Genomic DNA, 14894 nt, shown 5'->3' on the forward strand with positions numbered 1-14894 from the left:
AATGTTAGAATCATTAATTGGTTGTCATATGTAAAAAGTTATGTCATAATTGTATCATGTATCAAATTTCAATGAGAGTTGTAAAAATTTATCAAGTCGCAATGTAATATCGACACTTCTGGCTTTCTCATAATATGCCATTTCTAGCAAATCAACATTTGAATTCTTTTCATCCATGCAATCACCAACTTGGATAATAAGCGTATAATCAAATATAGTTGATTCTAACTTGGTATTTTTGATTCCAAATTCTTAAAGTCAATTATCTCCCTCACTCTATTATCTCCCTCTCTCCATCCTCTCTCGTCTCTTTCTCATTCCCCTTTATGTCTCTCTCACTCTCTTTCTCATCAATTATATCTACATCTATTAAGGATGTTGTAATAAATTTGAACTTATTTTGTTTGTGATGTCCATTGTCAACCAAACATCTTACAATATAAAAAGTTGTCAAATACCTTAAAAACTTGTCATGTGTTGTTATGTCTGGTGCTTATATTTTCCAATTCATACATACCCTTAGTATTTTTGCGTTCTTGTGTAAAAAATACTTGTGTTATGTGGCATTTGATTGTATAGGGTAAAGATGCGATTCTAGCATAAAGCCTCAAATTACGTTGAAATAGTGAATGCATACTGCTTATAAACGACGTGATGTGGCAAAATAAAGAAGAGTGAAGATCAAACTTCACAATTTTTAATCGGTTCAATTTAGTATTCAATAAATAATAAACTCAAACTAGTCTCTAACAAATTGTTCGCTTTTTTCTTTCTTTTCTAAGAAGCCCTTGTGTTGCATGTGTTTATAAGTCGGGCAATCCTCACCTCACAAGCTGATTTTGTGGGGTTGTATTAGACCCCGCCACGATTTCTAAAACGCGTCTCCCGCCCTTTTTCACAAAAAAAAAAAAAAAATGTTCACTTTTTTACAATAACTTGTCTTTAGCAACGGTGAAAAAAGTACACATCTGCAAGTCAAACACCAAACAACAAACTCAGTTGATTCTCGTTTACAGTAAATGGAAGCAAAGAGTTCAATCTTTTTTTACCAAATGAAGCACACAACATTCCAAAAACACATGAATAATAAGATAAACACAACACACGAATAATAATAGTATATATCAAAATGATGATGACTACACATTGCCACAACACCACATGATAAGATCAACAATGAAACCAAACCACCAACCTTTCACAATTATTTTCCATTATTATTAACTCACTCTTCCTTAACACAGCTCAGCAACAACACGTTTCAGAAATCTTCTCTGAGACATTTTAACAAACACCTTTTGGGTAAAGAAGATGAGTTTCAGAGAAGAGAGTGGTGATGGAAGGGATCTTCAGAAACCGTTTCTTCATACGGGTAGTTGGTATAAAATGGGTTCAAGACAATCTAGTGTCATGGGTTCAACTACTTCGGTTATGCGGGATGGTTCTGTTTCTGTTCTATTTTGTGTTCTTATTGCTGCTTTGGGTCCAATTCAATTCGGCTTCACGGTTTGCTTCAATTCAATCCAAATTTTGTTTTAATCAACTCAAAGAAATTAAAAAGTTCCTGATTTTGATTTTTTTTTTTCTGTTTGGGGAAAGTGTGGATATTCTTCACCGACGCAACAAGCTATAATCAACGATCTAAAGCTCTCTGTTTCGGAGGTTTTGTTTGTTTTTGCTATGTGTATGCTTTCGAGTAAATGCTTAGTGTATGCTATAATCAAATATATGGATTTTAGTGTATGCTTGGTTTCACTTCTAGAGCGGCTAAAATTGATTTTGAGATGATTGGTTGCTTTCGAGTAGAATTGATTCTACTTGAAGATGAGATTTGTAACTTTTGATTCTAGAATTGATTCTTACAGTTCAACTCATTTTTACATAATGTATCCAAACATAAATCACTTTATCTTTAACTCAATTTTAGTCAGAATCAATTTTATAAAATCAATTAGCTCAAAACCAATTATTGTCATCGCAAAACCAAACTTTGTGAAACTTACTTTTGGCGTTGATATTTGGATAGTTTTCTCTGTTTGGATCTTTATCCAATGTGGGTGCTATGGTGGGAGCTATAGCAAGTGGTCAGATAGCAGAATACGTTGGGCGCAAAGGGGTAATTTTTCCTATTTTATGGCAGTGTTTGTTTGTTTTGAACTCATTCTGACAAAGGGATGATTGTGATAAGTGATTTTACTGTTTTTTTTGGGTTGTTGTTTGAATGTTGCAGTCATTGATGATTGCTTCGATTCCCAATATAATAGGGTGGCTCGCCATTTCTTTTGCCAAAGTAAGTAGTACTGTTTCCAAGTGGCATCAGTGGTTTTGTTTTTATATGCTATATGGTGGTTAGTTTGTATGTGTTGATCAGGGATTTTGTCTGATATGATCTGTTGGTTTTATAGGACTCTTCCTTTTTGTTTATGGGGAGATTGTTGGAAGGTTTTGGCGTTGGGATTATCTCTTATGTGGTAAATTTGATCACTTTTAGATCTTTTTATTTCTTGAGCCTATTTGCAAGGATGCTGATTGTTGAGTTTAAGCTGTCTGTGTACTGCTTTCCCCCCTTTTTTAGGTGCCTGTTTATATAGCTGAGATAGCACCTGAGAACATGAGAGGTAGCCTTGGATCGGTGAACCAGGTTGAAAAAATCGTTTCTGAATCTCAAGTCTTTTCTTTTCATTTTCTATATTAATTAGAGGGCGTGCCAGCGTGGAGGTATTGAATTTGGAATCTAATATTTATGTAATTTTTCTGGCTCAGCTCTCTGTTACAATTGGAATAATGCTTGCTTATTTGTTGGGCCTTTTTGCCAACTGGAGAGTGCTTGCAATCCTAGGTAAAATCCTAGTGATTTACTTGGCTAAGTTTTTGTTGATAGACAAATTGAACTCGTAGTGATCTTGTGGTAACAAGTTTCGTTAAGTTTTCATATAAGCATATACAACAAAAATGCTTGGAGTATGGGTGTGCTCAGAGGAGGATCCAAGTTTATAAATAAAACAGGGTCAGTCATGAGGGGAATAGTAAATATGCTTGGGGATAATTTGTGTATTCAACACCTTGTTCATAAAGTAAATTCAAAGTTGTATAGTGGTTTTAGCTTTAATCTTTCAAAACATTAATGTGTACAACATATTTATGCCTTTTGTTCTGTTGCAGGAATTTTGCCTTGTACAGTATTAATACCCGGATTGTTTTTCATACCAGAATCTCCTAGATGGTTGGTATGGATCAAATGTTATGCATTGTTCTGATTGAATTTTTGTACCTTTCTTCTTTTTAATACACATATTCCTTCCAGAAAAGGGATGGCAAAACACTCTACTCTTTCTAATTTTCTTTCTTCTTCTTTTCTATTTTCATTGGGCCGGTGGGGAATTGTAGGCCAAGATGGGGATGATGGAGGAGTTTGAGACTTCGTTGCAAGTGTTGAGGGGATTCGACACCGATATATCTGTTGAAGTACATGAAATTAAGGTATATGGCGTAATTTCATATTGTTATATGGCTAATTTTTGCTAACCAAGTAAAATATATAACAGTAAGCATCTTAATAGTATAATTTTAGAATGTTTACGTAACAAAAACATGCAATCCTAACTACTTTGCTTTTTTTAGAAAGCTGTGTCATCAAATGGAAAAAGAGCTACAATCCGGTTTGCGGATCTCCAGAGGAAAAGATATTGGTTTCCTTTATCGGTATAATACATTCCCTTGGTTCTGATTTTACACGATCTTTCTTCCCAAGCTTGTCCTTGTGTAATTTATCTGAAAAGTCGAACATAGATTTTGACTAATTGAGTACATGCAGATAGGAATTGGATTACTCGTACTTCAGCAATTAAGTGGTATCAATGGAGTTCTGTTCTATTCAACTAGCATCTTTGCAAATGCAGGTTATCATTGACTTTTTTAGAATTTTAAAATACTAGTATTTTTCATATTGATGTCGAGGAGAGGATGAGAGAACAGGGAAACATAGGTGATAGTAGTTTAAAACCTTCAAATACTTCAAATAACCATGTTTAGTATAATACAACATTGTTTGAGATGTTAGAGATACATTAGAAAATTTATGTTTAATAGGTTAGAATATATAAAAGGAATATATAAAAGATATCTCAATATATATCAATATTGTATCTTTATTGTATTTTAGTCTTCATACCCTTAACCATCCAACTAAGAAGACAACCTATGTCAAAAATCTTAGATCATTTAATCCCACTGCCATGTCCTCCTTCCGGCCTCTAATATAGGTACTCTGTTCTTGTCTCAATCTCTAAACCATCCATTGTTTTCATGTTCACTTTTCATTATCAATCATTCTTCTGGCTTCTTTCCTACCAATGTTTATATTCTAATGTGTTAGTAATTAATATTCCGTGGTTCAGATCAGCCTCCAATTGCCACAACCAAAACCATAAAGGGAAACAAATGGCAAAAAGAAATAAATTTGGTTTTAGAATTATTTTGGTAGTCATAACTCACAACCAAAGTTTATTAAATCATGAAACTTTGGAAAACCATTTTATTGAAGAACTGGTCTACAAAAACAAACATGGATTCATTTGTGAAAATGGTTTGCAGATGAATTTGTAAGTTGCTGGCATAATGGTCACAAACATGGACACTGACATGTGGACACCAATAATAATTGAATGTACTCACATGTGCTGGTGAGTGATGTCTGACACTGACACATGTCGGACACCGGACACTCATTCAGACAGAAGTGTCGTTACTACAGAGTTTATTACTGTAGTAGTGTTGTACCCATATTTTATACTGATATGCCCAGATATGTATCCAAGCCGCATCTCCTGACTTTTTTTTTCATTATTGGAATGAAATTATTGAACCATTAGTTTGGGATACCCTAAGCCTTAAACTCGCCCTAATGCATTTTGTACATTTTGAAGTATGCCTTAATTCTAGGATATTTTGCAGCATCTTAGTATCTCTTAGGGAGGGTTGGTTTCCATGTTTCTTTATTTAATTTCTTATTCAATTAGGATTAAGAATATAGTTTAAGTATAAACAGGAATGAGTGTTGTCTTTTGTAACACGCCAACACATTTCAAATCAAGTAAATTTTAAGTTGAGTATTTTGGTCCATTTGACTTGCTAAATAGTGAATAACTAGGCTGGATAAGAAAAATTGTTCCATGTTTGATTTCTTTCTAAAATAGTCATGGGAAAATGAAATCTAGAGGTGAGGTACAAGACAGAACTCTAAATTTTATTACGCCACAAACCATGGGATAAATTTTTGTCCCAAAAACTACTTGACAAGACGAAATATCCATCTTCTACTCAGCAACCATTCTCCTCTTTTCCCTCCCATATAGTAGAAAAGATGGTAGAAAACAGGCTTAGGTGGCTTGGACATGTAGAAAGAAAACCTATAGATTCTGTAGTAAGGAGACCAGATCAGATGGAGGATAATCATATCACTTGAGGCAGAGGAAGACCTAGAAAAACTATCAGGGAAACTATTAGGAAAGATTTGGAAATTAATGAGTTGGACCAAAATATGGTGTATGAGTATGATAGAACATTATGGCGTAATTTGATCCATGTAGCTGACCCCATTTAGTGGGAAAAGGCTTGGTTGTTGTTGTTCTTGACTTGTATTAGAATTATATAATGGCCATCCCGCTCTCCACCACTGTTAAATGTGTATTATGTTTTTTTTTTTTCGAAAGAAAATGTATATTATTATATATTATATAATTTCATATTATAATATTAGTAGGAAATAAATAATGTATTATACAAAGACTATTGTAGTAAATTTCATGAAATTTTGTTTGTGTTGTGTTGTGTTGTGTTGTGATCACCAAACTGTATACTTGATAAAATGCTTTGTGCATCTGTGCGTCAAATGTACCCTTAGTCTATAATCTCTATTCTCTTACTTGCATCCTTCCCAACCTAAATCTGTATAATTTCAATGACTTTAGCTGTTTTTTTTATTCTAATGATGTGTTGTGGGTTTTTACCAAAAGGAATGTAAAGCACTATTTCCGTTCTGTTTTTACTATATCTTTCTTTCAGTGGTTTGGGTTAGAAACTAAAATGAGGTTTTAGATGACAGCCATAATACCTCCAGATCTAACTTTGTTTCTGTATTTGACTTCTGTATTGTAACAGGAATTTCATCCAGCAATGCTGCTACCGTTGGGCTTGGAGCTATTCAGGTTGTAAAATAAAGCCTTGGACTACAAATTGGGTTTCATGTGAATTTATAGATACTATAGTGAACTCAATTCTCATAATCAGCATTCTTTTCCAGGTCATAGCTACTGGAGTAGCTACTTGGTTGGTGGACAAAAGTGGGCGGAGGATGCTCCTAATAGTAAGTATGACGTAGCTTTCGTTACTTCATTATACTGCAAGAAGCAAATGGAATTTAATATTTGAGATCCATTATAACTTTGCAGATATCCTCATCTTTAATGACAGCCAGCCTTCTCGTTGTATCCATAGCATTCTATCTGGAGGTTGGTACAAGTAATTATAATTGCTTAATTCAATTTCCAGAACTTGGCTATCCTTTTGACACCTTTATTACATTGATACCAGGGAGTTGTAGAAAAGGATTCACAGTATTTCAGCATTTTGGGAATAATATCTGTTGTTGGCCTTGTGGTATCTTTCTTGACTCCGTTGAATTTTTCTGTGAAAGTTTTAAGATTTTTAGTGCTCATCATCAATTTTATCCTCCTTCTTTTTAAGGTTATGGTAATTGGGTTCTCTCTAGGACTTGGACCAATCCCTTGGCTTATAATGTCTGAGGTATGAAATACTTTAGTATTCATAAGCTAATAATCTGAAGAAGAATCAACTAATTGTTGCACTATTTACAATTTTAGTCGATGCTTACAATTTTCATCAGTATTTTTTGTTGTGAGTGCACCATCCTGCTTTTGGCATTGAATTATGGTTGCAGAAGTCGAGTTAATTTGTGTTATTGAACATATTGAAGTGTATGCAATTTCTCACTTGTTAATCAACCTTTACAGATACTTCCGGTGAATATAAAGGGTCTTGCTGGCAGTACAGCAACCATGGCTAATTGGCTAGTTGCGTGGATCATCACAATGACTGCAAACTTGCTTTTGACTTGGAGCAGTGGAGGTTTGTATTTGGGTTTTTGTCTTCATGTCTGCTGGGTATATTCATGATTCATACATCTCTCGTATACTTGTCGATATAATGCTTTCTTCTTTTGGTTGTTTACAGGGACATTCTTAATCTACACAGTGGTAGCTGCTTTTACTGTTGTATTTACGTCACTCTGGGTACCCGAGACCAAGGGAAGAACATTGGAAGAAATCCAGTTTTCCTTAAGATAGAGTATGTTTTGGGAGAAGCATTCCGGCATGAAATTATGTGTGTATGATATCATGTATTTTTATAGTCCTGTGTATTCATTAAGTTTTCTGTAGCAAATGTAAGAACAAAAAATGAACAATAATCAGTGCATTGTTTTTTTTAATGTACAAGCTGCTGTGGGAAAAATATATAATAGTCAAAGAATGAGAAAGAAACTTGTTTTCTAGTCTTAGGATAGCCTCACAATTTACCAAGTTCATTTGTATTATGAGTTACATTATGCCCTGATTATTGGGAAGAAGTAAAGAGCTTGATGCACCAATAGATATGGGGCACTCCAAGTTAATAAAGGGAATAGGTTACAACATTGGTAGATAGTGCAATCTTGTAGCATTTTCTGTTTGTAATCCAAATATATCAATAGTGCAATCTTGTATCATTTTCTGTTTGTAATCCAAATATATCAACCCTGAATGGAATTTTATGAAATAAACTCACAAAAAAATGAAGAAACGCAATTGAAGATTATAGGAAGTTACATAGTTTAAATAAATAAGAAATACAAGCAACTAAAATTTGGAAGGAGAGCATACATTGATATAAAAGTAGAAATTTGAGAATCATTCTTTTGATTTTTTTTTTTTTTTTGGGTAGTATAGACATCCATTTGATAGCTTTAATTATATTTATGATATGGTATAAGACTTGTTTGATTAGCTAAAAAAAAATTAAAATATTATTTTAACAATAGTTTTTTTTTGCTCATATCATGTTCAAATAACCCAACCACACGACAGGATCTTGATCCGATTATAACAATGAAACATTAATTAATATCACTCCTACTAACATGCATCCTTTTTTGAGGGGTGAGAGTGGATATGTCACATGATATCATTTGATTTCCACATTTGTCGTATGTCCACTTATAAGCATCTCATATCCTATTTGTTCCTGCTTAATCAACTTAATTGTTAATTAGTGTTTTCTACTAACACAACACCTTAATTAATTCAAGGTTCAAACTCATCAACCAACAATAATTTGATCTTGTACGTAGAGATCAGCAATGCCTGTGGGGAAAGACTATGATGATGTTAGGATCCTTAGGAAGCCATTTGTCAAAAACAACATTAACAATGCTGGATCTGGTTCTTTTTATATTGTGCTATGTGTTCTCATTGTAGCTTTGGGTCCTATCCAATTTGGTTTCACGGTGCTTAATCAATGCATCCAATTTTAATTTGTTTTATATACTACCATGCACATGCATTTATAATGTTTATTTATTTATACAGTGTGGCTATTCTTCACCAACTGAAGCAGATATGATTCAAGATCTTAATCTCACAATTTCGCAGGTATTGTGGATTTTTCTTCAAAACTTGTTATAACTAGAAAATTTTATTTTAAGTAAAGAACAACACCAAAAAATACTTCAAAAAAAAAAAAACCTAAGGTTTGTCTCTTTAATTTTTTTTCCTTCTAATTAAGTTTGTTTTATATCAAATAATTAGTAACGTTTTGAATATCTTACCCCAACAGTTTTCATTGTTTGGATCATTAGCCAACATTGGTGCAATGGTTGGAGCAACAGTCAGTGGTCAAATAGCAGGATACTTTGGGCGTAAGGGGGTATATTATACCATGATGTTCTTTACCAAAAAAAAAAAAATACCATGATGTTCTAACATATTCATATTTTTTTTTTTTTGTTAATTTTGTTTAGAACTTCCTTTTGAATTTTTTTTACTCATTTGAAAAAAATTGCTAACAAGGTGTATTTTAACTTCAAATTTCTTATTGTTATATTAGGATTAAATGCACTTTTAGTTTTTTTCCGTCATTTGTTCCTGATATTAGTCTCCTCATTTCTAAATAAAAAAATATATACTCCAATTTTCAAAATGTTTCTTCACTATTGAATTTAGGGTTAACTTTTGCCAATCTATCAAGTTAAATTCTTCACTATTGAATTTTGGGTTAACTTTTGCCAATCTATCAAGTTAAATAAAGTTGAAGTTAAAATGAAAGAAGTACCCTTTCTTTTTAAAAATGGAAGTGTTTTAGTTTCTTTTTTTTAAAGAAAAAATGGAAGTGTTTTAGTTGTGTCATGTATTTCGTCCGTATACATTCTCAACGTAAATAGTTTTTGCAATATCGATTAATTATAACCTCAAAATCATAAAAATCAACTGTCTTTAATCATAACTAATTTTAAAATCACATATAAATAATTGTGATTTGTTGATAGTGTAAAACTTTTACATAATGATATATTAAAATTAAACATACTTATTTGCTCTGGGATTTTATTTATTTACAAACAAATGGAATCACATTTTCCTTCTTAAAATAAATCAAAATTTTCTTTTAGTCTCCTAAAACTTTAGGCATTATTTATCTTGGAATTTTTTTAATCTTGAAATGTATCTTTGTGGAATGTTAAATTGCAGTCACTAATAGTCGCAGCAATCCCAAATATATTTGGATGGCTAGCCATCTCCATAGCCAAAGTAAGTACTAATAACATGTGTAGTTTTTTGTACCAAGAAAAACCATGTCTAGTTTTTTTTTACCATGAATGTGGTTTTCAACAAGCAAAATTCTTACTTCCTTACGTCAAGTTATATTATTTACTCCTTTTTCTAGGACTCGTCGCTTCTATATATGGGAAGGTTGTTGGAAGGTTTTGGAGTGGGAATAATCTCTTATGTGGTAATCTTCATTTCCTATATCTTTTCATTTCTTCATTATAATACTTGGCCTTATCATATTATATACACTTCTATTTGAAGAGTTATTTTATAGGAAAATTGTAAGTGGTTGATACGTTCGAGGAGTATATCACCAAAAAAAAAAAATGTTAGCGGAGTATTGTGATTTGTTAATAGAGGTTGAGTCCGGAACCTCATGCATAATAATCATTCGGTGTTTTCTCCTTCAAAAAAATCATTCGGTGTTTCTAAAAAATATAACTCATTTAGTGTGGTTAACTCATGTTACTATATAATGAATGGTAATTGAAAAAATAGAATGAGAATAGAAGTTGAAACAATTAGAGAGAGAATAGAGTTTGTTGTAATGTGGTTTACAACTTATATTTATACAAACATGACTTGTAGGCCAAGTTATTAGAGTTAACTGACCAAAGTCTAACTAATGCTTAACCAAAATGGAAAATCAGTTTTATAACTAACTTTTAGTATTATTATTATTATTAGGGGTAATAGTCACTTTGATCCCTGAATGTGTAGCAAGTAGTCACAATAGTCCTTCAATGTATCAAAATTCCAAAATAGTCCCTGATTGTCCACTTTGTTGGTCAAAATAGTCCCTAAAACTTAAATAACCCTTTAATACTCACAATAACTCTTTTGATATAAGGACTAAAATGATAATAAGTAAGTACGTATAAGGACTAATATGACAATAAATAAGTCTATTGAAGGACTAATATGACAATATTAATGAAATATTTTAATATCAATGACTATTTTGACTAACAAAGTGCACAATCAGAGACTATTTTGCTATTTCGATACATTGAGGGACTATTGTGACTATTCGTCACTCATTCAAGGACCAAAGTGACTATTTCCCCTTATTATTATTATAGATTAACTATCTAATAGTTACTAAGGCTATTTGTAAAGTTTAATTTTGATGTTATATCAATAATTTTGAAGGTGGTTATGAACTTATGATCAACGTTAAATTTTTTTAATAATATAATTATTTTGATTTTGATTTTTTGGTTTGTTTAGGTACCTGTCTATATAGCAGAAATATCACCGCGAACCATGAGGGGTAGCCTAGGATCTGTGAACCAGGTTGGATTTATGTTGCTTTGAAACAGAGAATTACATGCGTTCATTTTTATTATTCTTGTCATTAATAATTGATACGAATATTTCTTATGTTCTTTTCTTGTAGCTATCAGTTACAATTGGGATCATGCTGGCTTATTTGTTAGGCATGTTTTTCAAATGGAGAACGCTATCAATACTAGGTAAATTCTTTATCTTATATCGATTGAAGTTGTTTATTGAGTTTACATTGTAAGGTTGGATGTATATATGTGCTTCGGGCACCATCATTTTATGAGTTAACTTCTGCGAGATAGATTTAAACTCATTTGATATGGTGTCAGAGCCGGCTAAGGACGACAATGTGAGAATTGAGTCTAGACCCACGCTAAGCGTAAGGGTGGACAGAGTTGTATTAAGGTCACATTGCCAAGGTTCTCTATATAGGTTGCAGTACCCTAATCTTACAGACTAATAGCTAGCTTTTGAGAGTGATATTCAAGTCCATCTAACAATATCTACCGCAAAATTACAATACATTACCATTTTCTATTATCATATTCTTTTATAGAAACTGGAATATGCAATTTTCAGCACTCTTTTTAAACTAATGAAAAAGTAAATAAAAAAGGATTTATCAATATAATGAAGCATTACCGTGTTTGGTTTTGCAGGAATTTTACCGTGTGCAATATTAATACCCGGGCTGTACTTCATTCCAGAATCACCTAGATGGTTGGTATGCATCATATATACTACGTTGATTCATTTGATGTATATACTACACTATTACCTATTTTTGTCACACTTATATTAAAATATTTTAAATGTGTAGGCCGAAATGGGAATGATGGATAAGTTTGAATCTTCACTACAATCTTTACGAGGACCCGATGTTGATATTAATATTGAAGCACAAGAAATACAGGTACTTGCTAAATTAATCTAATATTATTACTATATAGTGCCAAAATTGGGCTAAATTTACTTCATTGGACCTTTTTAATGAGAAATGTTCATGTTTATCATGTAAGGGGTCATTGGCATCGAATAACACAACAGATACTGTCCGCTTAACAGATCTTAAGAAGAGAAGATATTGGTTTCCTTTGATGGTATGAATTCTATTTTTCTTGTCAATTTTTCTCACCTTCCTCCTCAATTGTTTGGTCGATTTAATTCACAAGTACTTTTTGTTGTAATGATTTCTTATATCATCAATAAATTATAACTATCAAATCCTTACAAATATTTGACTATAATCGTAACTATTTATAAAAGTAAAATGTTTGGCGTACACAGCCATATTGGGGTATACACCTCGAGAGAAAAAGAGAAAGGAGAGGGTAATATGATAGAGAGGGTGTTTTCATAGCCCATATTTTCTACAAAGCGTCCAAAATTTCCACTCGACGCTCTTATGATAGATTATGATTTATTGACAGTTCAACAAATCCATATAACTTGTGGAAACTGAGAGCATGCACAATGTTGCAGGTAGGTGTAGGATTGCTTGTGCTGCAACAACTTTCTGGTATCAACGGTGTATTTTTCTATGCAAGTAAAATCTTTTCAAGCGCGGGTAATCAACTCTATCTTTTCACCAACTGACTTTCATTTCTTTCCATTTTATAGACAAATGTTAGTTTTTTAATTTATATCTTGAATTTTTCATGGTATAATTAATAGGAATTTCATCCAGCAATGCTGCTACATTTGGGCTAGGAGCTATTCAGGTTAAAAGCTATACAATAGACATGCCTTCGTATATATGAGTATAAAAATATCAATAGCAACAAAAAATCATTTACAAGCTATTTTAATTATGCAGGTTGTAATGACTGGGGTTGCTACTTGGTTAGTAGACAGAAGTGGTAGAAGGGTGCTTCTTATAGTAAGTATTAAGACAAAGAGAAATGCTAGCAACACTCTCTTTTGAGCACTCTCTCTAGCACCCACTCTTTTATTGGGTCAAATCATTGTAGGACTAACACTTTGGAAATGGAACCCACATAAAGTGGTGGGACATACATTGATTTCACCCAATAAAAGAGTGAGTGCTAGAGAGAGTGCACAAAAGAGAGTGTTGCTAGCATTCCTCTTAAGACAAATTAGTTTATCATAAATTTCTATCAAACCTATTTTACACATAAAAAATTCTATAGTCATTAAGCATTTTAATTAATTTTTATTAATCTCTTGTAGGTATCTTCCTCTGTGATGACTGTTAGCCTACTGCTTGTTGCTACAGCATTTTATCTACAGGTTGGTAATTAATCACATCACTTGAAATTCAATTCAATTTTTATACTAAATAAATGATGTTATTTAATTGAACTCAGGGAGTTGTAACAAGTGGCTCTGACCTTTATAAAATGATGGGGATGCTCTCAGTTGTAGGGCTTGTGGTATGAAATTTATTGATTTGCCATATGTTTCTTTTGTGTGAGGGGTTTAATTTTTTTTTTCTTCTTCTTTGTATTGTCAAATTAACTATTTACTAATTGTTTTTAGGCTTTGGTAATTGGTTTTGCTCTTGGCATTGGACCAATCCCTTGGCTTATAATGTCCGAGGTATGCACAAAGAACTATTTCCACTTGCAGAATTTAAATATGGTTCTTGCTTCAATTTTTCATAAAATCAATTACTGTAAAGTATCATGTCATAACTCATTAGAATCGCCGACATATGTTATAGCACTCAAGAAAAGGGTGATGTAACCATAATCTATTCTTTTAATGATAGTAATTAGATAAATTTATCTATTTACTGTTAGTAGGGGTGCACATCTTATAGATTCAAGCCCAAAAACCCTAATATGGCCCAAGTCGACTTCATGTGTTATATGACCCACTTTCGTCCGTGGATGAAAATTGCTCTCTAGGTCACTTATATTTGCTCAAAAGCCACTCAATTTATCGGAACGTGTCTCCTGATGGCATGAACTTATCAGAAGATACCTTCCGATCATCTTTTTCCATCGGAAGCTATCTTCCGATCGACATTTTACAAAGGTTGGAAATATTGCGGTAAGGGTGGTCTCGGGTGGAACAGGTTGAGGGTTCGGCCACTTGTTAGGCAGACTAAATTTTGGCCCAATTCATAAACAGGTTTTTTTGGGCAATTTCTAGCCCAGTTTATTGATTATTAAAGAATGGTGTGGTTTTCAGATACTTCCACCAAATATTAAGGGGCTTGCTGGAAGTGCTGCAACATTTTTGAATTGGTTCACTGCCTCTCTGATCACCATGACTGCACATTTTCTTCTAGATTGGAGCAATGCAGGAACATTTACAATTTATGCAATTTTTTCTGCCATCAACGTTGCTTTTGCTCTACTTTGGGTTCCTGAGACCAAGGACAGAACATTGGAAGAAATTCAGGCATCGTTTATTAGATAATTTTGATGATTAACTATTTTATTCTATACATAATTTATGTGTGTCCATTAAATTTTGGTACACACAAATCCATTTGTGTTACATTAGTCTTGTATAGGAAAATCTGGAAAAGAATCCTCTCCAGTAATTGAACGCATGCAGTCAACAATCTCGACTGTCAAATGTAAAATTAACGGTTGTTTATTGCAACATTGTTATGATTTTATCCACATCGACAATTATGTTATCTTACACAAGCTAATCATCTTAAACATGTAAATTTTACCTGCATAATAACTATAGACAAAAATTATGTATAGCAACTGTCTATTATGATTTGAGTTATGTTAACAATATACA

At 32.7% G+C, this 14894-nt stretch overlaps 2 protein-coding genes across 5 annotated transcripts; both read left to right on the forward strand.

Moving 5' to 3' along the window:
- Positions 1-1247: 1247 nt before the first annotated feature.
- LOC146900815 (sugar transporter ERD6-like 6) lies at positions 1248-7559 on the forward strand. Of its 4 annotated transcripts, none has more exons than XM_085734715.1 (18): positions 1248-1506; positions 1600-1684; positions 2027-2116; positions 2231-2290; positions 2406-2471; positions 2576-2641; positions 2764-2839; positions 3163-3227; positions 3388-3480; positions 3622-3702; positions 3815-3899; positions 6160-6206; positions 6302-6364; positions 6450-6509; positions 6592-6657; positions 6745-6804; positions 7032-7146; positions 7252-7559. In XM_085734715.1, exons 3-18 carry the CDS (start codon positions 2063-2065, stop codon positions 7362-7364), a joined length of 1170 nt encoding a protein of 389 aa, XP_085590841.1. In that variant the 5' UTR covers positions 1248-1506; positions 1600-1684; positions 2027-2062; the 3' UTR covers positions 7365-7559. The 4 variants fall into 4 exon arrangements, with proteins under 4 accessions (XP_085590841.1, XP_085590839.1, XP_085590840.1 ...); XM_085734713.1 differs by having other exon boundaries at positions 1600-1662; XM_085734714.1 differs by having other exon boundaries at positions 6592-6804.
- Positions 7560-8310: 751 nt separating this feature from the next.
- LOC146900816 (sugar transporter ERD6-like 6) lies at positions 8311-14764 on the forward strand. Its single transcript, XM_085734716.1, has 17 exons — positions 8311-8560; positions 8643-8705; positions 8890-8979; positions 9801-9860; positions 9997-10062; positions 11112-11177; positions 11281-11356; positions 11828-11892; positions 11989-12081; positions 12188-12268; positions 12651-12735; positions 12843-12889; positions 12985-13047; positions 13359-13418; positions 13496-13561; positions 13668-13727; positions 14325-14764. Exons 1-17 carry the CDS (start codon positions 8414-8416, stop codon positions 14553-14555), a joined length of 1419 nt encoding a protein of 472 aa, XP_085590842.1. The 5' UTR covers positions 8311-8413; the 3' UTR covers positions 14556-14764.
- Positions 14765-14894: the final 130 nt, after the last annotated feature.

This window comes from Medicago sativa, chromosome 8 (assembly GCF_051527215.1).
Source record: "Medicago sativa cultivar Bolivia chromosome 8, Bolivia_mono, whole genome shotgun sequence".
Lineage (NCBI taxonomy): Eukaryota > Viridiplantae > Streptophyta > Magnoliopsida > Fabales > Fabaceae > Medicago > Medicago sativa.